The sequence below is a fragment of the Sinohyriopsis cumingii genome, chromosome 2 (genome assembly GCF_028554795.1).
Source record: "Sinohyriopsis cumingii isolate HCF-2022 chromosome 2, ASM2855479v2, whole genome shotgun sequence".
NCBI classification, from domain to species: domain Eukaryota; kingdom Metazoa; phylum Mollusca; class Bivalvia; order Unionida; family Unionidae; genus Sinohyriopsis; species Sinohyriopsis cumingii.
In genome coordinates, this window is record NC_142962.1 from 74627817 (window position 1) to 74650043 (window position 22227).

Below are 22227 nucleotides of genomic sequence, written 5' to 3' on the forward strand. Positions count from 1 at the left end.
TTAGAGATCATTAAAGAGAAACAATCTTTAACCATTATTATAAGGATAACTCAGTATTAAAAATCAGTTGCATGATAAATTATATGTAGCATTTGCATTCTTCCTTGGGATAATGTTGTCTTAACTTTAAAAAAAAAACAACTGTTTGGAAATTTCTGACAGCCATTGATGCAAGTTGCAATATCTTTTCTAGATCAATGATACAGTTGAAATGGTTATGACTGTTGGATACAAAAATGTTAAAGGAAATGCTGTTACTGAAATAAAATAAATCAGATAAATTTATTACAGTCCATCATAGGTTGATGATGAGAATTGGTTCCACAAGGTAAGGGTATCTGTTCCAATCTGGCCATTTATAGAAACAACCCACGCAGCAACATATTTGATGTAGAATGATTTGGGTGGTAGATTTTAGAACTGGTTCCACAAGGTAAGGGTATCTGTTCCAATCTGGCCATTTATAGAAACAACCCACGCAGCAACATATTTGATGTAGAATGATTTGGGTGGTAGATTTTAGAACTGGTTCCACAAGGTAAGGGTATCTGTTCCAATCTGGCCATTTATAGAAACAACCCATGCAGCAACATATTTGATGTAGAATGATTTGGGTAGTAGATTTTAGATAAAGAAATATTGAAAATGGATTTAGAAAAAGTCATATAATGTTTGTATTATTGGCATGGTCTGGTAGGATGCAGTAATTAAAATTAGTTTCCTTGCTAAATCAGCTGACATTTTATGATTTATAGTATATATAATTCAATCCTATATCACTTATGATGAGGAGATAACATTGCTTTCCAGAGATACAGTGGTCATAGGCAATTGCCTTTGCAGGTCACTCACATCTCATCTCAGTCTGTGTGGGTTTGAGTTGCTGCTTGACATGCATGGGTATGTGAGAAAGCTGGCCAATAGTTTCGTGTGGGTTGATAATCCTTCCTGGATTCTTCCTTCACCAAAATATACTGACCACCATGTATAGCCTATCATGCACTGATAAATGGAACTAAACCACCAAACCAAACACAAAGATAGATGTAAATATGCACTTAGTTATGAATTTTAAAAAATTATTATGTGATAACATAATTCTCACATTTTCTACAGAACTTAGAAGGATAATAAAGTAATTGATCATTTATATTTTTAAAGTGTCCAACTGAAAGGATTACAGTATGACTTTGTAATTTATCTTATTGTCTCACCTGCATTTATATCAGATAGCAAGAAATATATATTACTCTTTTTTCATAACAATAGCCACCTTCTCATCCATGTTTAGATTTTGAATAGTACACCACACAATATTGTGTGGAACAGCAATGAGACTTGATATTCAGTAGAACTATTGTGTTTTTAATACTTATAATTAAAGGAAAGGATTGAGGCCTCACAGAGAGCTAGACTAGTTCAGGGAACTTCCTCATTGTCTCGTGCTTCAGAAAGTATATTTAGAACACAGCAAATAGCAGCAGAGACAGACCAGGTGGGGGTGGAGATTATAGATGAACTTGGTCGGCAGAGAGAGACATTGGAGAGGACAAGAGACCGGGTAACTACCAGTTTACTTTTGTAATGATTTTTGGCTTGGTTTAATAAGGGACATTTTATGTGGCAAAATGAAAAAAGAGTAGATAATGCAAAAATAGTTTCAATCAAAGGAGAATTTTCAATACAAATATTGTGTAATGTAGTTTAATGGGAAGTGTTAGATTTACTGTATCTGGACTTGGAATTTTATCTATGTGATTGCAAGATTAACATTTATTTCAAATTAAATACGCTTGAAAAATCCTCTTAGTTCACAAAAATCATGCATCACATTTGCAGACACTATTGTTGTTTCTTTAATTCCAGTCTATATTTAGAAAAATCCCCATTTTCCTTCAGATGGTGGAGAGAATCACCCCTCTCCCGTTTTTAGTTCTAGAATGAACCCCGGTTAATTTTTCGGATGTTTATTCAGAATTTTTTACCAGATGATTGTTTCAGATTCCGGAAGATAAATGGGTGGTAATTCTTTCTAAATATATATTGGTACCAATTCCAGAAGATAAATGGGTAGTGCTTATTTTTTAAATATACATTGATGAGTTTGGTTAAAAAATATTACTCATAGGATTCTGTGACAATTAAAGTTAATGCATGATGGATTTAAAAACTTAAGTACATTCTCATGGGCAGGGTTCTTCCTCCACCATTAATACTGGCCGCCATGTATAGCCTATCGTGTGCTGAAAAAAATGGCGTTAAACCCCACAACAACAACAACAACATTCTCATGGGAACAGCCCTGACTCAATCCTTATTTTCATTTGCACTGGGATTTGTGATGCTTGCCATTGATGTCCTAAATATCTCACAGATCAGATCAGGCAGGATACATTTACTTTCCTGCACATGTAATTAAAAATATATGCTTAGAATTATTTTGGGTACAGTTTAGGTCATTCTCATCAACCATGAACTTATAAGTCTCATGAACTTATAAGTCAAGTCCAACTGCAAAAAACATAGACCCTGATCTGCTATCGCATAGCATGCCAGTAGATCAGGGTCAATGAACATTGTTTTACTGATTACTACTAAAAAAAACTGCATAGACCCAGATCTGACAGTACTTTATGCAACAGCAGGTCTGGGTCTGAGCAGTTTACATTTGGTCACAACTTGTAAGCCAGTATAAGTGGTGCTCATTTGCAAATAATATTCTTAAGAGATGTCAGTATTTTTTGTTTACTGTCACACATTTATTCATCTGGCGACAGATTTAGTATGATTCCTATAATCAGATGATTTGTAAGTAATTATATTAGCCTCATGGTACCTGATACCAAACAAAATCATTTAGTTTTAACACTGGCCCTGAAAACAAGATTTATTTGGAATGAATTTTATTGCATATGAGTAATATCTCCACTATCATTAAAGGATAACTTGGTTCACAAAGAATGAATCATACATTTCCAAAAATTTAATTTCATTGCTGTGAGCTGGGGGGGGGAGGGATCAGCCTACAACAAGACAGCTGACTACAGAGAACCAGTTATCAATGACAATTAAATAATAATATTTCCACTACAAATAATTTATCATTCTCAAATAAGAAATGAATTTATGATACTTTTTATACCTGATACACAGAAGGTTGCTGAATAATGTGTGTGTGTGTGCGTGCATGCATTCTTGCTGACCTTGGTGGTTAATGCACCCTTGATCTTTGATTGCAAATTTGATGCTGTAGGAACAGAGCTACCTCAGCTCCTGGTTAAAGTGAACCCCAAGGACAATGCATTTTTACATCAGGGTATATACATGACCTAGGAAAAACTAAGCTGGAAAAAAATAAGTTTTCACAATTTAATCAAGTTTCACAAAATATTTTGTAAAATCTTACAATCTGGTATTCTTGAAAGTATGAAAGATACATCAAGGGCATCAGTGGCAGTAAAACACATAAATCCCAGTATCCATTTTTATACCTATCAATCATTTAAGTGTGCTTTTATCTTGTGTGCCATAAACCTGATTATGTTGATTTTGATGTGATCATTTGTATTTATGACCAGTAAATTAACAAAATGTAGTTACTTTAATGTGCAAAATCGTTTGTCTTATAAGTCTTTGGTTGAAATGATGTTGATTTCATTTTGATGGTGTGCATCTGTGTTCTAATGGTGCTGCATATGTATTTGTTTGTATTTGGGTTTTAAAGATCTGCAGAGATTGTGTTTACCCTAACAGCAAATATAAACTTTGATTGAAAAGTTTTCTTTTAAATAATCTTTTCATGTGACAGATAGGCTAATATGCCATTCACACTGGCTACAATTGATAAGGAACTAATGACATATGACTTAAGTTTTACCTGCTATTGTAAGTATTGAGGACAGCCGGTCATATAGCTTATGGATGGTCTTTTGTTTGTTGTCCATTGTCTGTCAGTCCATTAGCACAAATTTGTTATTGCTACTCCTCCTAAACTGCATGGCAGATTGCCATGAAACTTTACACACTCATTCATCCCATGGTCTAGTTCAGGCTTCAGCAACCTTTTAGAAATGCTGTGCCAAGCCTGCTCAATTGTAGAGTGCTTCATGCCAAGTCATGTTCATCCATTTAATTTATGGTAATCATTGTTTTTAGTACATACAATACAAAACTACAACTTTCACAGCAGCTGGTATATGTGCCTTTGGCTGCCAACACCTGGTTTAACTGGTCCAGTATGACCGTGGTGCTTCCTGGACATCCAACATGGCCACCAGAGTGACCATCATGAAAATCTTGTTATTGCTACTCCTTCTGAATGGATGATCATATCAACATAGGATTTTCACTTAAAGACTTCTTATTATGTCGAGTTGGTCATAAATACAAATGGTAATGATCATACATCTGGTATAGCCACCATGCAGTGGGCATCTTGAAAATCTTGTTATTGCTACTCTGATTGAATGATTGGTTATGTAAACATGGGGTTTGCACTAAAAGACATGTGATATGTAGTTGATCTTAGATGAAAATGATGCAGATATGAGGTCTAATATAGCTGTCAAGTTATCATTACTTCTCCTGAACGATATGACATCTTGTTTGGGTTATCTGAAATTAATTTGATGGTGATCTCATGTCGCTACTCCTCTTAAATGGAAAGTTGTTTTGACATTGGGTTTTCATCTGAATCTTTCTTTGGCGTCCAGTTGGTCTGAAATGAAAATGACTTACCCTCTATGGCCACAATGGTGATTATCTTGAAAATATTATCTCTACTCCTCCCAGATGGACGGCTATATTAACATGGGGTTTTCACCAATAAACTTTCTTATGATGTACAGTTGGTCCTAAATAAAAATGGTGCTAGTTGTACATCTAGTACATCTGCCTTGATAGCTGTCTTGGAAATCTTCTTGTCACTCCTCCCCCTGAATGGATGATCATGGGGTTTTCACCAAAAGCCTTCTAATATTATTTACTTGGCTCTATCTAAATGAAATTAATGCCAATCTAGCATCCAGTTTGTCCACCACAGCAGCTAAGTTATTGGCATTGCTGAAGAAGATCCAATAATTTCAATGCCCAGTAGGAAAAAGTTATAAATGATCTTAACTTGAATTCAGGGATGTTCTTGCTGCCCAAAAGAGTGTGAATCCCTGTGAGGGACTCTTGTTTCATGTCATGAAACTACTTAAGGCTTTAACCTTTTTACCTTTGTTATTGTGTTTGAATTGTGATTTCTGTCACTAAGTATTGTACCAGTTGAATATAAAGTTATTTTCCCCCCAACATTTTGAAATAATTGCATTGAATAGCAGTCTGAACCATGATAAATGTGTAATGGCAATACAAGAAAATTAATCTCAGTTTTGTTTTGTTACAGTTAGTTGATACAGACTCCAATTTAGGCAGGAGCAGAAAAATATTAAAAACTATGGCAACAAGGTAACTCTTTTCTTTGTAAATACACATGCAAAAAAATGTTCTTTTATTATTGTGATAAGATGTGATACATAAATTTTATACTTGCTTCTACAAGCACATGAATTACATAATAAGCATTTCGCTGTCATGTTTTATGATATTAGATTTGTAATCTTTGTGGGTTTTTTTGCAGTAATACATTACAAGTTATTGCACAGAAGCCTGTGTTGAGAGACCATCACTATGAGAGACAAACTTTCTTCAGAGACTAATTACAAGATGTTATGACCTGTTATGAGAAACCACTTGTCTTGAGAGACCATTATTATTTTTAGCAGGAGTGGTTATTCAAGACAGGTTCTACTGTATTAAAATTGCTTTTATTTTTCCTGGTGCTTTTCACCAGTCTAACGTAACTTCCCTCCTCCAGTTAGTAATTAGAAGTCTAGAACAAAAACCCAACACAGTCCTAGTCTAATGCCCCAGTCATGTCATCATTTGTATTGTTGTTTTGTTATAGTTTTTTTAACCTGATACAGTTGATATGTCTCTGGGCACTCAATGATTTTCTTCCTTTTTTTGTGTTGTGACATATTTTCCATCAACTGTCTCCATTTCTGTGTTGCATTTGACCTTTTCACCCAGTCTATGCACCTTGCAGGAAGCCCCCATTTAGTCTGGATTCATTTGGCATCCATATTTCATCACCATTTGAGTTGGGGGATAAATCAAATCAGGTTTCTGATAGAGTTTCAATACATACCCAAGAATCTCATTCTTTCTGTGTACTGATGACTTCAATCCAGTCTGGGATGCTCATCTAGAGCCCAAGTGGTTAGTCCTTCAAGGCTTGTGATTGGGTGAGGAATCTTCTTTTTATATAAAGGGAGCCATAGCAGTTGAGTTAGTAGAGTGTTGGACTTACAGGCCAAGGGTCATATGTTGGATACCAGGCCAGGACAGTTCCGGTCAGCTGCTTCAGGTTTCTTTGGGACAGGTACTTAGCTTCCATTCCTTGGCATGATGTAGCCAATAATGGGTTAATATTACCATTAAAACTGACAAAAACAAAACTCTTCATATCAACAACTGAGAATATTGGCTGGTTTTCTTGCACTGCAAATGAGTGTTGACCCCAGAAGACACATCTTTGTTATGCTTGCCAAAAACATATGTTGTCACGTACCTTAAGTGTCATGGAGATAGTCATATTCCTTTGAATATGTTCCACAATCAAATTATGTTAGGAATGTCAGAGCATGGTCTCCGGGTCTATAAGGCAGGATGCATGAAGTTTGTACCAGTTCCATTGGATCCAATGCATAATAGAACTGCACTGTTGCCAGCTGTTGAGCCATCACTGGCTGTCCAGCCATTCCAACATGGGGACCTTTTTGTTGAATCAGTCCAGCCAACTATGATTTATGGGGATCGTAGTGACATATCCATCTGTCTAACTGTAACATTGAAAACATGCCCTGTCTGTGACAGATTTCACTGAGAAATCTTTCTGTTCAGTGAGGCCCTTGGAGAGGCCAGTACCAGTGATAGCTGGACCACCTTCTATACTGCCAGCTTCCAGGCTGACCATTCACAGGGCAAACCAGTCAGTAGTCCTGGTATTGCCAGACTAAAGTATACTCACTGCTTGTCTGCAAAGGAATGACATTTTTATACTAATAGAATTGTGTCTTCACCTGGTATATCTTCTCCAGAGCTGCAAGTTTGGCTTTCAAGCTGCTGTCAGGGACATTTATATGGTGTTGGCTGGTTCAGAATGCCCTCCACCCCATACTGCTACTCTAAAGAATTGGCAGATCTTGATGAGGCAGAAGAGACATTGCCCTTTTGGTTCCTTCCCTAATCAGATATAGTTTAGGCAACAGACGCCTTCAGCACTGATCCCCTGGCACTTAACAAGAATATTGCTTCTGTTCATATATCTGCTCATCTGTTTTATAAGGTGGACAAAAAATTCCAATCAACAGTATCTACAACAGAGGCATACCTGAACAACATCATCCATGAACACATTGTAAGTTCTATTCTACCCTAAGGCAGGAATGATCTCTTTCATTTTGGTCATCCATGCTTTCTAGTGAACTGAGATAAGTCATAACTCCATCTATCACAGAATTTTGTCCATTTGAACATGGAATTTTTAACCAACCCGAGTCTGGTGTGACTTCCTTGGGTTCACATTATCGGAATCATCATACTTGTTGAGTCTGTTTCCATTATTTTCGTATTGAGACCACTCTTTTATTCCAAATGCCCATCTTGTCCTACTTTTTGCTAAGGTTCATCTGTCTGTCTGCAGTTCATACCAGTTTGTCTTAGATCTGAGACCAAAAAGTCTAAAAATCTGGAAACAAAATCGATTCCAACTATGGGCACATTTTGGGTAGAAAAAAAATCAGGTCCAAAAAATGAGGTTTTTCCCTCTGTATTTTGTAATGCAACTAGAAATTCCAGATTATTTGGTATCATTGTAGGGCTACATCTGTCTACCTTTCTATATAATACCACCTACTTTAGTGTATCATACATGACCTTGACGCTACAGAGCTTGGCAGTAGGCTGCTACCTCCTGCCACTTAAACTCGGCACCAGAGGTTAATATGTTAAAACATCCAGCTTGGATATTCTCAATGCAAAAATTTTAAGACAGAGATACTATTGATGTCTTTCTTTACATCTTTAGCTAATTATACAATAACCATGGATGTAATGAAGGACACAAAATTTAAACGATGCAATTTAAGAATAATAATGTAATAAAATAGCAAAACAAAGATATATAAAAATCTGACAAATTATAATTTTTAAGTTAAAGTCTTCAAATAATCTTTGGTGTAGAAGCAAATTTGCTGCCCATTTAGTGATTGCAGTTTTCATATACTGAACTTAAGATTGGTTATTCGGTGTCTCCATTATCACATACTCACAATGTTAGATATTTTCCTTGACATTGAGAAAATTGTATAACAAAGATCCCATTGGGTTTATATCATGTTATCTTATGTTTTACATTTTTCTGAATCCGCAAAAGTTAATTTTGTACACAGTACCTAATCGGAACTATCTCCAGTTGAATGGAAACAAGTTACTGCTAATTTTGTATAAAAAAATGTGTGGACTTTGACGGGTTTTTTTTAGTGCAGGCTTACAAATATGTTTTTATATACCAGTGTTGTTTACAGATGTTTTTTTGTTTATATCTCTATAAACAATGAGATAAAAATGACATCAAATTATTTAATTCAAAAAATACTCTGAAGTATGATGAATCTACCTAAAGAGTATCCATGATGATGATGTGAAAGAACTTAAAAGAATAAAGGAATTTACAAATTGATCTCAATATATGAACTGGCACATGGACCAGTTCACTTTTTCATTTCATATTTCAAATGCAGAATACCTTTAAATGTGACATGTCAAAACTTAAATATTCTAAGTTTGATGACCCCTAAATGGTACTGCAAGTAGGTTGTACTTCCAAAGCAAGTGATTGGCAGTGCGATGCAAAGGATTTTTAATTGAAATAAGTGAATTCACCATTTTATTATTATTTTACCATACAATTCCTTCAGTTTATATTTTGTATACATTTTACAGAATTTTATCATCATTAATTTTTATGTTGTATCTTATAGTTTTTGATTTTGCATTTACTGAAAAGGGCTTAATATACTAAACAAATTTTGTGCAATTTTTCAATTTTACATTTGTCGAACATCTGCTGTGTATTTGCACCATATAGCAATTATTATGCTAACTTGCCACTAAACACTAATGCCTACATACTATCCTACTGAGGAAAGAAACTTATGAGACAATATGGTAATAGGACATTTATTCTTAACCAGAAATATACAGTAACATTAGCACAAAGATACACAATAGAAGCATATTGCAATTAAAACCAGTTCTCAAAAGCAGTTAAAAGACCTGATTAAAAACATATTTTAGCCATTTTCATTAAAATGAGGCAGGTTACAGAAAAATCACTGTTGGTTCTGTGAGTATTCCAGTATTTTCCCCCCTCCCCCTAACCGATTGGGAAACGGGAAGTATAACCACAAATGTGGGAGTCTTGTTGATGAATTTCAAACCTCATCATCCAGTTTTGCATCTGCCATATAGTGTAAATATTACATCACAGTGGCCATTAGGCTTAATCGGTTGTAATTTATTTTTAACTTGTTTAAAGATGCACATACCCTTTAAAGATTTTACTTTGATTATTTAACAATACATTACCTTTTGAAAGTCTTTCTTTTAATGCCATGAGACTGCCTCATACTATGGCCGTTTTTTACCTACCATATGTACTTGCATATAAGTTAAGTCCAATTGCAAACTGTACAGTCCCAAATCTGTTTTCACATAATGTGCTGGCAGATCAGGGTCTATGTTATTTGCAGTTGGAACTGACTTGCATGTGAGAATATACAGTATATGTTATTTGTCTTTAAGCTGTGATTTCTTTCTCTTTCAGGGTAATGACCAACAAGATGATTTTAATTGTGATAATACTCTTGGAACTTGGCATATTAGGTGGAATGGTGTACTATAAATTCTTTGCCTAGCCAATAGACCCTGTTTATAAAGAGTAATTGTGACTGAAGTTGTTTCCCTTATCTTCTGTCTTGGAAACCAAAACCATTTTATCACACAGTTTCATAGTTTCATTTCAGATATCTTGCATAACAAATAGTTCCTCATCATTCACATGTCTGATAGATCTTTGTTTCTATCAGTAATGAAAAAAAAAATTTTTAATTGTTGACTTTCTATTTATAACGATACATTGAATGAATTTGAAACATTTTGTGAATGCCTACAGTGGCAAAGAAAGAAAGATTATACCCTCAACGAGAAAAGAGATTAATTAGGATGCTAACAGCTACCAGTCATATGGAAAAATTGTTGCATGGAAAAACAGGCTTTTGAAACCAGAATTACAGCAGAGTGCTGCATGAGTGCTGCAGATGTCCAAATGATTGATTCATTTCTAAGACGGAGTAGCACTGTCATTAGTAGCATTTATGGATTTTTGAAGAATTTCAACATTTAAAAGACCTTTTTCTCCACAATTACATGTGAAGCAGATGTGTACTTTCATTGCAGAGTGACAAGGCATGTACAAGGCTCATTTCTTATAAGAGCCATAATAAATACAAAATACCTGTCTTGAACTTTAATACCATAGTAACCCACTTACAAGTCAAATCCAGTTGCAAATAACATGGACCCTGATTTGCCAACACATATTGTGGCAGCAGATCAGGGTCTATACTGTATGTCCTACTGATTATTCCAAACAAACTGCATAGACTTAGGTCTGCAGGCACATTATGTGACAGCAGATCTGAGTTTGTGCAGCTTGCAGTTTGACTTGACTTATAAGAAGGTATTTATATGGCATGCATATCCAGTCATTTTTCCCTGCTGGTTTTGTAATTATCATGAATAATTTAATATGATACTGGTTACAAATTTTAATTTGTATATATTTCCTAAACTCCTTTATAAATTCTGATCATATTTGGCATGAATTATTATATTATTATAAAGGAAAGACAGTTATTTATTCTGTGACATTGTTTCTTTTTAAGTGGGTTACTGTCAGATCCATGGAAAATTTGCATTAACATTTTGGACAAAGTCTTAATGTTTCCTAAATCTCTTGATGGATTTTCTTCTTTTGATATTTGTAATCATCTCTTGGCGTAAATACGAGAAACTGCTGGTGCCTCAGTGTGTGTGAATGTGTGTGTGTTTGTGAGTGTGTGTGTGAGAGAGAGAGATAATCTGGTTTTATTAATGAAAAATGTTTTTACAAAGTATTACAAGATATTCCAATGCTTATATCTGTCACATTTCAACATTTTTGTACTGCTAGTGCAATTTTACTTCATTTCAGATAGATGAAAATTTCCTATGAGGGGAAAATAAATATTTCTATTTAATTTTATGCACATGAATTATCTAAATATATTTACTCGCTTATAACTCGAGTTGAATTGCAAACAACATAGATGCTGATCTGCCATAGCATAACGCAGACCTGGGTCTGTGTTGTTTGTTCTATGGATTACTCCTAACAAACTGCACAGACCTAGATCTGCTGGCACATTATGTGATGGCAGATCTGGGTCTATGCAATTTGCATTTGGATTTGACTTATAAGCGAGTACACATTGTAAATGTATGTGACATTATGGATCAACTGTGTATTCATTATTGGTGAATATATTTATTGCTACATTTTAGTATTGATTTCATTCTGATAATTGTTGAATTATATCTTTTTTAAATATATTGTCAGTTTATTTTCAGTCACGACTCATAGATTCAGTCAAACATTAAATTTTGCTGAGCAAGTTTGCAATATTTATAACATCATGTACTCCCAGTATGGCATCGATTTCATTCTATGAGTCTTGCACTAACAAAAAATAATATAATTGTTTTTATATAAAGTTGTTTACTTCAACTCAATGATTTCTGAATCAAGGTCAAGAACTAGGTCAGCAATTAGGTACAAAGTTTCTGTTATTAGGTGTTTATGAAAAAAACAGGTCAAACTAATTTCTGGAAAATGTCAAATTCAGTAATAAAGTTACATTACAATAACATGTAATGGAATTATAAAAAAATAAAACTAACAAACAAACAATTAACTTAAATCAAATATAAATTAAATCAAATATGAACAGCACTTCCCCATAAAGAAAAAGAAAGATATATATAATAAAGCTTTCTTTTTACCAATAGATTAATCATATATGAGGTTTAAAAAATAACATCAGAAGAACTCTTATGAATTATACAAAGCATATAAGAAATAATACATTTCTATACACTGGAAAGTGCATATGCTATTATATTATCTTTTCCTTTCATGTGCCTGATGTCAATATTATATTCTTGTCACAACAAACTTCACTTTAGTTGTCTTTGAGATTCCCTAACAGCAAACAATAGTAAATGGATGCCTTCATCCCATTCTTTACCCATACTAAAACAGTAGGATCGAATCATATTTTTTTTTTCAAAATCTGATGAAATGTTTCTAAAGCCCCTTGGCTCTCAGGGTGATAGGCAGAAGATTTGAATTGTTGGATCCTTAATTCATACATAACTTGGACAGATTTGGGAAGGCCAAATTGAGTAAAATAAACTTTATCAAAGCTTTTACTATTGTTTTAGATTTAATATTCCTCAAAGGAATTGCACACATTATGGTCAACAATTATTGGTTACTACCTGACTTGGTCTTAGGTAAGGGACCAACACAATATTCTTAGTGACATAAAAACTTGAATTTGTATGCAAAATAGGAATGTGCTTTTCACTTGCCAGCGCCATTACTTTTATTCTAAACTGAAATTTCTTCTCTTCCTTCTCTTTCTGTATTTGCATTTGCACATGTTTCTCTTTCTGTAACTGCCTTTGTTCTTTTTGCTACTCCATTTGTCTTTCTTTCACTCTTTCTTCCTTATCTAATTGTATTTTTCATCTTTATCATTCAGTAACTGCATTTGCATTTGTTTCTCTTCTTTCTGTAATAACATTTATTCTTTCTCTTTCTCCAATTGCAACTGTATTTTTCTTTTTTATCCTTCTGAAGTTCCAGCTTCCTTAACTCTAATTCCATCTTGTATTTTAATTCTAATTCCTTTACTTTTATGTCCGAGTCTGATGCAGACTTACTGATGGAAACCAAAGCACTTTTATCCAAAACATTCTTTTCCACCAAATACTGGAGAAAGATATTTTTTATTTCTTGCTTCATTAAGGAAGCTTTTGCCTCAGAAAGATCATATTTTCTGACAAGTTGAATCAGTTCATCTTTTTCAAAACATCTAATTGTTGCTAAGTAGGATTTGAAAGAAAGATTTACACTTTTGATGACATTGTGAAAAAAACAAGCCTGTTGATTTCACTAAAGATTTCAAAAATGTAAAATAATACATGTACTTGGAATTTGAAAAATTTCAAACAAAAAAAACCTGGGGAATTCAGATTTTAAAAAACCCAAAGTTTTCTTACATATTTTAGACAAAATTCATATATCTGAAGGATGAGCAACCCAATTTTCTTTGTTACGTTTTGGCTCTTTAAAACAGTAACAAGAAAATAGTTAAGACAACAAACTTCTTAAAATTTAACAAATAATTTAATTCCTTAGAAAAACAAGGTAAAAATTTTTAAAAAACCTGACATTTCTATGAATCAAATCCAAACATAATCCAAGAATAATCCATGAATTAAAAAATAGAAGTCCTAGAAATTAAAAGGTCCTAAATGAATCTGAATTGAGTCCTGTTAACAATCCAAGATGGAGGACAATGACATATGCTGTGGTGAGTGTTGTCCTGAAGTAGCAACAGTTCCTTGTTGAACTGCTGGAAATAATATTCCAGTTTTGAGTTCCGAATAAAGTTTCAGTAAATATCATCTTCGTCCAAGAATTCTGTATGAGTGCTTAAATATTTCCAGGAAAAAGAATAATTCCATAAAATAGAATTTCAACTCAAACTGGTCACAACAGAACACCTTTAAGTGTTAATGGTTTATAGCCCAACTGACTAAATTCTCTATAGAAGAAGGTTATACACTAATATAAGATGCAGAACAGATTCCCGTATGAGGGTCACATGATCATGTTTCTAGAACTATAAAGAAGCTTTACATGCATAGCATCACTTACTCCTAGTATGGCCTCGATTTCATTCTATGAATCTCACACTAAGAAAGAATAATAAAAAAGGTTTGCTTCAACTCACTGATTTCTGAATCAAGGTCAGGAACTAGGTCAGCAATTAGATACAAATTTTCTATTATTAGGTGTTTATGAAAAAAACCCAGATCAAACTAATTTCTGGAAAAGGTAAAATCCAGTAAATAAAATTACATTACAATAGCATGTGAAGGAATATAAAAAAATTTAAACTAACAAACATTTAAATTAAATCAAATATAAGTTAAATCAAATATACGTAACATTATATAGAACTGTACATGAAGTGCAAGGGTGGACAAAGTACTTGATTGTAACATCAGCCAAACCAGTTGTAATCTGTAATCTGAGAGTCTAGTATGAAAAATAACTTTCTAGACAGGTCGCTGCCTCAAGGAGGTTTGTTCCTATAGTAATTTTGTGCAAGGGACCTTGACACTTTTACTGTTTAAGATTAGGAATTGCTTAACACAGTAATCAGAAATCCACTTGAAACTGTTTCTCTTTCTTTTTAAATTTTAATAAACTTTAAGTCTGTAAGCTAAAATTCCTCTGCTATAAAGATCAAAAGAATTTTGGTCCCAGATTTAAAATTTGCACTAAAATGAACCACATAAAATTGAAATTTAATCAGAACATGTGGCCATTTAATGGTCTTTGAACAGTGTGAAGTCATCCAGAGTTAAATAAACCTGATATACAGATGCATTGGAATCATAATTGTCACATACAGTATATCAATTTAAAATCAGACTGGCTATTTTAATGTATTTGTTACAACACAAATTTACTTGCATGTGAGAAGAAGCTTGATCATGTCTTATTTCTTGGTAAAAACAGGGAAACTAAACAAACCCCCCAAAAACCTTAAAAGCAGGGTGTAACTCTAGTCTTGACTCAAACTATTCCCATTAAAATATAAATAATATAGTATCCATCATATGCACTGGTGTGGTGGGGAAATGATTTTACCAGAGGGTCAGAAATATATCAGGAATGAGGCCTTGCAGAGTTACTGTCTATAAAGTTCTAACTCGGGAAGTGAACCTTTATTATCCCACACTATTGTATCAATGACTTTCTCATGTACCATATCACATACAGACAAGAATCGGTGAAGGATCCATTTGTCAGATGAAGAAAAAGATTATTGTGTACTTCATTGAATCAATCTCATGCTGATAATAAATATCCTGAATGCATGATGAAGCAGGTCATTCATTATTTTTAAATAACTGTTCCAGTTCAGCCTCCTTTTATCTTGCCTAGCTATCTCAGATTTACTGTCAATTTGCTCTTACCATGTTCAGTAAAACTTCAATAACTTGAGCATCAGTCTCTCAAGCATGTGGCATTACTCTAATTACTTGTGAAGTCCCAGTATAAAACATTCTTACATCTGTTACAATGGAAACTCAAAACTACCTAAAAGTCAAACCAATAAAGTGATCAGCAAAGCTTCAATATTTTTTTCTTCTTAATCTTTTTTCCTACTTGATCATAATAGGTTAAGCATACATCCACATCCTTTACAAAACAGTCTAGCTCTTCAAACCAAGATGGAAGCCAGACAAGGCTAAGAAAGGGATTAGCACCAAATCCTGTCAATCATTAGTTACTAGTTTTTGCCCTAGAGAAATATAATTAGCTATTTTTCTATTTCTTACTTTATCTTCATCGAAGACAAATATTTGTAATTATTTTAAAATCATCAAATAATAAGCTTATCATCACTATCTCTGTTGCCAGTCGGATTGTCTGTAGTACTTTATATTCAGGCACTTCTTTCAATTCAGCCTAGTGCTCTACTGTTTTATGAATTCTATTGAAGTAATTGATTACATGTCATGCAAGCAATCCTGTAATTCATTTTGACAATTTTCATTATTCATAACATCTCCACAATCCACTCAGATTTCACCCTGTGCATGTCATTGTTCTACTCTATCTATTTAAATCCATCTACAAAATGGGTTAAGTTAAATATATGGTGTGCAATCACTTCAGGCAGGTTGAAGATAACTACTCTGCCTATTTGTATGGGGGCAGTTCAGGCCATATATGCAAGATGTGTTGAGCCTGGTCTATGGAAAACTGTCACTAGAAAATAACTAACAGTGACTAAGAAGAACATGAACAAGCATATAGATGCCATTAGCATTGTTGCCAATGCCAACTCTATTGACTATTGCCATTCAGATCACATAAGACTGAAAGCTCACCCATTCAAAAGAAATTATGCAAACCCAGTCATAACAAGTTTCACATACGACCAGCCCCAGCATCACCAAACATTGATACAACTGTGCATATCTTCTCATCAGTACCTTTTGGGCTAGCACTAATATGGTACAATGGCCGTCTAGGTCATTAATAGAAATGCTGTCATCACAGACCCCCTCATTACTTTCTTTGATGATTTTTCCCAGGTTAGCCAGTATGGACTTTGGCACCAGACACCAACCAGGTACTGCCTCCACTGCCTTGACCTATGCCACTAATACTGGGTATACAGATCAGTCTTCTTGATGTATACTACCCAGTTCCTGACCCAAAACACATAGTCCAGTCAGGTCACACCATGTCCAGCAGCAGCTTTGTCATAGGTGTTCAGCATAACTAGCATTGGATTTGTTAAACTATTCTACCCCATTATCCGATATAAGACCCATGGAAGTATTGAAGATCTGCATGGGACAGTACCATTATCAATCTTGGCTCCATCGTGGTCTAGCACTGACTAAGGCAACTCTCTAATTTAATTAAAGCAATAATATATTAACTGCTGTTATTTCATTGCTATATTTTTCCATGCACTAGTTAGCAACTGAAAGTCAAAATAAAAATTGACATGATTCAAGTCTGATATCTTGGTCCACTTTCTACAATCAGAATATCATTCAACTTTTTCATGGAGTGCATTCCTACATATCTTTTTGGGCCCTCATACTTCATCATTGTCTTTTGAGATTTCTTCTGTCCTCTTTTATGTTTGTTTTGCATTTTTTCTCCCTGCTTTATTTTCATGTTACCCTTTTTGTTGATTTTGAGGATTTTGAATACATTGCTTACAAAGCAGTGCCTCATGTTTTTCATGCCTCTAATAGAGTGTCAAGGTAAGTAATTTCTAACCAGTTGCTCTGGTTCATTGTTTTATTTCTTATATTCCTGTCAGCTTTCAATAATGCCTAAAGGTGTTGGTATGGGCATAAAAAGGCAGTGTGGGGACCTGTTTAACCTGCGCAGTGCGTGTACACACATGTAGCTGTCCCATTTGTTGTTTGTGACCTGTCAAGGTTTGGGACTTGGACAAAAGTCACTGGCCCTCTTGGGTCGGGAAGAAGGGTCCTTCTTCTTCTTCCTCTTCTTCTTCATTCATAGTTGGGGTCTTTAGCACCTCCCATGGCAGGGAAGATGCCTGCTTTCATAAGAGTTGTCTGGAATAAGGAAGTCATCCACTTGACTGAGAAGTGATGGGGCTGGGGTGGAGGGGAACTCCAAGACTTGGTAGGAAGGTTTTAGCATCCAAGAGGAAGGGATTCTTGGCACTTCATTTAAATTTTAGAATGTTCTGAAAAAAGAAACCGTTTGCATACAGATACATGTGACCATCATACACCTTCAAGTACTTGTCAAACACAATCATTATATGCTATTTATAGCAGCTGCATATAACAAATTTCCTAGGAACATACAAGTTTCTTCACATTGAAAACGTCTTGCAGATTCTTTATATTAATGAAGAGAATTGATTAGTGGACAAGTCTTTACCATGAATTATAATAGCACATGATATTAAATGAAGCAGCCATTATTGATGTGACTTGTTAATGTTTAATGACTTAAAGTTTTATAGGAATCTTTTTAAACCATGAAACCTATCAGGAGGAATAAAGGACAAATTAATAGTTCCTGATTTTTTTGCAGAAAAAAAAAAAAAATATGAGTGATGTATATCAGTACTCAAGTTCAGCAGCACACCACCATGCTCTTTGCTGGATTTGTGTAGTTTATCCACCAACAATCACTCAGCTGGAAGACAGAGAAGTAAAAATGAGTGCTGTACACATAAATTGTCAGTACATTCTGTCTCTGTATTCTGGTACCACTAATCCACGTGGATTTTGACCATTTGTATTCTGGTACTATAATCCATATGGATATTGCACACTTGTATTCTGGTAGATTTTGTCCATTTGTATTCTGGTACTAATCCACATGGATGTTGCACACTTGTATTCTGGTAGATTTTGTCCATTTGTATTCTGGTACTAATCCACAAGAATATTGTCCATTTGTATTCTAGTACTAATCCACATGGATATTGCCTATTTGTATTCTGGTACTAATCCACATGGATATTGCTTATTTGTATTCTGGTGCTAATCCACATGGATATTGCCCATTTGTATTCTGGTACTAATCCACATGGATATTGCCCATTTGTATTCTGGTACTAATCCACATGGATATTGCCCATTTGTATTCTGGTACTAATCCACATGGATATTGCCTATTTGTATTCTGGTACTAATCCACATGGATATTGCCGATTTGTATTCTAGTACTAATCCACATGGATATTGCCCATTTGTATTCTGTTACTAATCCACATGGATATTGCCCATTTGTATTCTAGTACTAATCCACATGGATATTGCCTATTTGTATTCTGGTACTAATCCACATGGATATTGCCCATTTGTATTCTGGTACTAATCCACATGGATATTGCCCTTTTGTATTCTGGTACTAATCCACATGGATATTGCCTATTTGTATTCTGGTACTAATCCACATGGATATTGCCTATTTGTATTCTGGTACTAATCCACAAGAATATTGTCCGTTTGTATTCTGGTACTAATTCACAAGAATATTGCCCGTTTGTATTCTGGTACTAATCAACAAGAATATTGTCCATTTGTATTCTAGTAATTGAACTCTTTCGACCAGAATATGAAATATTGTACCTGAAATTAAACCAGTAAATGGGTAGATATATTACAAAATATTATTAATGGATATATCGACTTGTAATTCAAACAAATGAGGAATACAATGGTTCTAAAGTATTGATTAACTTATTTTGGTATCATTAGTTTTTTTATATTTTTTATTAAAGGCTTTCTTCTTAATTTCACCAAGATAATTTTTAAAATTAGAAAAATAATTTTAGTAGATCCTTGGGTGTGTGAATTATAAGACTTAAATGGAGAGGATTTTGAATGATCATCTTATGAAGAATTCTCTCCAACGATAAACAAGATGGCGTCTTCGGGTTTGATGAAATTTTAAATACTAAAAGAATGATTGGCAGAAACATAAGTACCCATTAAATGGAATGAACATTATGAATCTCTAAAATCTTACAGCGAAGCAGTCCTAAGTCTGTAGACTGAATTTCTGCATTGCATCTCATCAGTAGACTTTAATTTCAAAAGATTTTTTCTTTTTCATATCAAGCACAGTACTATAAACTATAAATGAAATTAGTACTGCTGACCTGAGGCAAGGACTTGGCATCATTTTCATTTAGAACAACCTGAGAAGTCTTTCAGTTAAAGCACAATGTCTAAATAGTCATCTGTTCACAAAGATTAGCAATAATATTTTCATGCTAGTTATCATGGCAAACATAATGGGTGACAGATCAGCACCATTTTCAAGACATCATAAAAAGCATTTGAATGAAAACCCCATGAATACCCATTCAGGCAAGGTAGTGATGAAATGTTTCAAGATGACTGATGGCAGCAATATTGGATGTTCAAAGGGCACCTTTTTCATTTAGGACTTTAAATGATATGTGTGTAAAGTCTTGCGACAATCCTTCTAGTTGTTCAGGATAACAAACTTGTGATCAGCAGAAATGAAAATCAATCGCATAAGCACTTTTGGTGTATGAGCAGTAGAACTTAAAATTTAAAATGTGGCAATCCAAGACTGATATACATCAAATTTACTAATAAAATGTTTTTAAGTCGCACTCTTACAAATGGCATGGATTTAATGTGGGAGATCAGTATTTTCTATCCAATGGCAGATGTTTCCCAATACAAAGATACTTTTTTATAATGGGAACTGAATAGGCGTATCCATCTTAATTTTTAACACTCTTATATAGTATAAATATACCATACAGCCACACAGTACACATTTATCATTCAACCTCACAGTACACAGCTATCAATCGGCCGTACCATATCATTCTGACGTTTTATCAATAAAGTATAATGAAATATCTGACAACACTAAATCATCTTATCAGTACCTGTGGTGTAATAAATGAAAGGAATAATTTTAATGAAAAATCATACATGCATGCATACATACATACATGTAATGTTAATGAGAATCGGTGATGAAATAGCCATTAGGAAGTATATTAATCTTTGTAAACTAGGTTTGTTTATGGTCTGCCACATTTAGCTTGACCAGACAGCCTCTGGTCTGTTTGAATTCCATAGAACGATATCTGACATAATGAGAGTGGAGTAATGATATATTCCCAGTAGGACAACTGACAGAAGATTTAGGTTGCTTATCTGTTTATTTTGAAAGGGGATATAGCTCCACTGACGTATCCACTGAAATATCTACTGACGTATCCACGTACCTACTTAGCCAAGTATCTGCGTACTTACGTCACCACCTACCCACACAAAGTTTGAGGGCCGAAAAGAGGCGAGACAGTACGGAGGTCAGAAAAGGTTAAACGTGAAAGGACCTAGATCGACCACCATAGTGAAGTTGGAGTGGACTGGAATAAACAGGTTATGAAGTTGTACAAAGCAATGACTTCGATCGTTCACTCGATTATATGATGAACTAATTATATCATTTAAACAGATCGGCTATTTAGATAAATATATGTGTGTTTGAAATTTGGTGAAAAATGTATTGCAAAAAGAAGTGTATCTTCCTAATGTAATGTATTACCCCAGTTGTTCATGTAATTGATTAAATTTTTGTTTTTCCATGTAATGGGGCTCGTGCTATTCTGTTCTATTTATCTGCTCAAATCTATTTATTCCATCTATAAGTTTCACACTTTAATATTTACTCGATCCGGGCAACAATACTGAGGGCGATCACCCTCTAGATAACGATAACCAAATAAAGCAGTCACCTTGTAAGAACCTTAAAATACCACACCACCAGCAGCAACTGCTACAAAGAGAGAGGATATTGAAGAACTCATTTTTGCTGCTATATATGAATATGTGACAGAAAACGAGACTGTTAGTTTTCAGCCTCTACAAGCATCAAAGATACAAATTTCTGATACCATATCAATCTTTTAAACTGTAAAATATTACCATCAGTTTAATTAAAATAATGTTTTGCATGAGTGTCTAAGTTGATTGTTATATAATGAACGATTATTAAGAGTGGATGTTAAAACACCGTGTGGAGGGGGGGGGTCAGTCTGGCAGTAGTTATATATGCCACTGCGGCAACAACCCAGATGTATTCTCTGAACAATTGAAGATGCATTTTGCATCTGTGTATTATTTTTAACGATAGTATGAGCCCATAAAGACTGGTACGTTTGAGACATAGATACAGAAAGAGAAACAGACCTAGAAAAGGAATCTCATGTCAAGCATTATATCTACTTGTCCACAGCTCCACCTCTCTTGAAAATGTTATTCAGAGAATTTCAATAACTTAAAAGTATTTGCTATAACTACTTATAGTGCGCACGCGTGTGTGTGATGATCAATATGCTGATTACTGATAGTTTGAGATTTTTCACTTTTATCGGTTATGAGATAAATATAGAAATTCAGCAATGTCCAAAGATGAGAATTCAACACATTATAGTGAACATGTATCATATTAAAATATGCGTCTAAAGGAGAGAGGAAGTAAAATTATTTTTTCTTTATCAAGGTTAACCTTAAAAAACAGAAGGGTTTAATTTTCTCCCATAAAATGGTCGGTACATTGGTGGCAGAACTATACAAAAAATCAGCTGATAACAAAGTTGTAGCTCTGTTTTAATAGATAAATGTTGAGTTTCATTTCTTTTGTTA

General features: G+C 34.2%; 1 protein-coding gene across 1 annotated transcript in view; it reads left to right on the forward strand.

Moving 5' to 3' along the window:
• LOC149805192 (vesicle transport through interaction with t-SNAREs homolog 1B-like) overlaps nucleotides 1-12637 on the forward strand; it is a 30242-nt gene extending 17605 nt beyond the window's left edge. Inside the window, exons 5-7 of the mRNA XM_089948322.1 lie at nucleotides 1385-1561; nucleotides 5390-5451; nucleotides 9935-12637. Of these exons, the coding sequence (XP_089804448.1) occupies nucleotides 1385-1561; nucleotides 5390-5451; nucleotides 9935-10025 (330 nt within the window). The 3' untranslated portion in view covers nucleotides 10026-12637. The remainder of the gene's footprint in view (nucleotides 1-1384; nucleotides 1562-5389; nucleotides 5452-9934) is intronic.
• Nucleotides 12638-22227: the final 9590 nt, after the last annotated feature.